General features: G+C 39.9%; 1 protein-coding gene across 4 annotated transcripts in view; it reads left to right on the forward strand.

Annotated features, from left to right (window-relative positions):
• Ptprz1 (protein tyrosine phosphatase receptor type Z1) overlaps positions 1 to 2,963 on the forward strand; it is a 180,066-nt gene that overhangs the window by 154,827 nt on the left and 22,276 nt on the right. For all 4 annotated transcript variants that reach the window (XM_021191650.2, XM_021191651.1, XM_029534829.1 and 1 more), the window contains one exon: positions 1,020 to 1,154. In XM_021191650.2, coding sequence (XP_021047309.1) covers positions 1,020 to 1,154 — 135 coding nt within the window. The remainder of the gene's footprint in view (positions 1 to 1,019; positions 1,155 to 2,963) is intronic.

The following is a 2,963-nucleotide window of genomic DNA, read 5'->3' on the forward strand; positions in this document are numbered from 1 at the left end:
CTCTGCCTCTGCCTCTGCCTCTGCCTCTGCCTCCCAAGTGCTGGAATGACAGAGCAGTGCAAGTATTTTCAGCTACTTCTAATCTCCGATACAATCAATATTAGAAAACAGAATGAGTTAGGAAAGGCAATCAACATTCTTTCTAATTATTTACACCTTAGGTTATATGTATGGATGTCTTGCCTGTGAGTATAAGTATGCACCAGATGCATCTACTGTGGAATTCAGAAGAGGGCACTGGATCCCCAGATACTGGAGTTACAGTTTGTGAGTTGCTGTGTGGTTGCTAGGAATTTGAACCTATGAAAAAGCAACAATTGCTCTTTACCACTGAGCCAGCTTTCCGTCCCCATAGTATTCATCCTAGTATGCATCATGACAACTCAAAGGAAACTGTTGACATTATCAATCAAAATGCTCCACTACTAGGAATCAAGCTGTCTGCTTCCTCAATGCATTCTTCACAGTGTAAAACAGAGTGAATTGAATTTCAGTGAACAACAATGAGGAGCAAAGTAGGTTTCAATGCACGGAACCTCGAATTGAATGCAGAGCTCCCTGCTTCACTTTCCTTGTTTGAAGGGAGGAAAACGGGACTTGATCATCTGAGGTTTTTTTTCAGACCTTCGATCTCTGCCATCTACAACTAATTTATCATCACCTAGAAAAAATGAGACACTAATTGTTAAAAAGTTTAGGCTGGAGCTAGAGAAATGTTTCAGCTGTTATAAGTGCTGGCTGCTCTTGCAGAGGACCCAAGTTTCAGTTCCAGAGCCTACATGGCAGCTCACAACCATCTTTAGTCCCGAGGAATCCAGTGCCATTTTCTGGCTTCTGTGGGTACCAGGTACACAAGAGATGCATAGAGATATATATGAAAAATAATCATACACAGAATATAACATACAATAATAATGGTCTGTTCATGTCACTGTCCCAAACCTTTACTTATTTCAAGAGTGGCATGCACATTGGATGTTGGAAACATGAATACGACATACTTATTTTTCCTTTTGCAGAGAAAATGTGACCAGTACTGGCCTACTGATGGTAGTGAGGAATATGGGAGCTTCCTAGTCAACCAAAAGAGTGTTCAGGTGCTTGCATATTATACTGTGAGGAATTTCACCCTCAGAAACACAAAGTTAAAGAAGGTAAGTGTTTTATGGTTTCTCTTGCTGGGATAAAACACCAGAACCAGAAGCAGCTTGCTGAAGAAAGGGTTTATTTCCATTTACAATTCTGTGCGACAGTCTACTGTTGAGGGAAAACAGCAGAGGCTCTGGGCAGGAGCCTAAAGCTGAGGCCATGGAGGAAAGCTGTATGTTCACTTGTTCCATGACCTCCTCAGACTGCTTTCTGACAGCACACCCTGGACCACCAGCCCAGTGGTGGGACTGCCCAAAATCAGCTGGGTCCGCCATCAATCATCATTAAGGAATATACCAGAGTCCTTACCCATAAACCAATCTGCTCCAGTATTTACTCAAGTGATGTTCCCTCTTCCAGAATGACTTTGTGTCAAATTAGCATAAAAATTATTCAATAAGTTGTAACTAACGGGAATATAGCACCAGTAGTGAACTGATAAGAAAAATGGAATATAATTTCACAGTGAAATACTATTGGGCCCTAATTAATAATGATATCTGTCATTTTGGACAATTTGGATGATCCTTGAAGACAATATGTTAAGTGATATAAACCAGAAGTAGGAAGGGAAATGTGGCTTGATGTTATTTATATGTGGATTCCAGGAAGTTAGACTCCTAGAAATAGAGAGGAGAATGGTAGTTACCAAAGTGAGAAAAGAGAACCATAGTGGTGTTGACCAAAAAGGGTGCAATAAGAGATCAGTAAAGAGGGCTATTGTATAATATGGTGGTTATCATTTAAAGAATGTATTACAGACTGAAAATATTCTTAGGGTAGATTTAAGTGTTCTCACCGAAAAGTGTGTGTGAGATAATGCATATGGTAATCAGCTTAATTAGTGACCCACAAGGTTTCCAAAGCTAAAAGATGTTTATAATATATATACATTGTAGTTCCTATCTGCCCAATCGAATAATTTCAAAAGTAAAATAAATGATAGATTATCATCTGGTGATCATCATTTGATATTCTCAATCTTTACCTAAATATGTGTGTGATTTTCCTTGTTGGCTTTTTGTTACTGTGACAAAACGTTGACCAAAATCGGTTTGGAAAGGAAAGGGGAAAGTTTGCTTACTCTTTGTCATCAAGGGACACCAGAGCAGGAACTGAAGCAGAGAGCACAGAGGAATACTGCTTGCCTGTTTACTCCCCTTTGCTTGCTCAGCCACATTTCTTATACAGCCTAGGGCCACCTACCCATGGATGTCTACAATAGACTAGACCTCCTACATTAATTATCAGTTAGAAAATGCCCCCAGAGACATGTCCACAGGCCAGTCAGGAAGAGGCAATTCCTAAGGTGGGGTTCTCTCTTCCTAGTTGTGTCAAAATTGACAACCAAGATTAACCGACATGGTGAAAAAAGCAAATTTAGAGTTAAATCTGGATAGTTAGAGGTACAGAGAACTCTTAACACAATGACGTCTTAAATCATCCCAGTGATTTCTTCCTTGTGGCTGAGCATCACCTATACCTTTAGAACCAAAAAGTCATGGTACAGTAGACTTATAAATGACAAATAATTCCTGACCCATAAAGACACTTCCATAATCCCATTACCCACCTAAAATGAATAGGAATTAAAAATCAGTGAGGTTGGCCAGGCGTGGTGGCACACACCTTTAATCCCAGCACATGGGAGACAGAGGCAGGTGGATTTCTGAGTTCGAGGCCAGCCTAGTCTACAAAGTGAGCTCCAGGACAGCTAGGGCTATACAGAGAAACCTTGTCAAAAAAAAAAGAAAGAAAGAAAGAAAGAAAGAAAGAAAGAAAGAAAGAAAGAAAGAAAGAAAGAAAGAAAAGAA

Source organism: Mus pahari, chromosome 2 (genome assembly GCF_900095145.1).
Source record: "Mus pahari chromosome 2, PAHARI_EIJ_v1.1, whole genome shotgun sequence".
In the NCBI taxonomy this organism is placed as follows: Eukaryota; Metazoa; Chordata; class Mammalia; order Rodentia; family Muridae; genus Mus; species Mus pahari.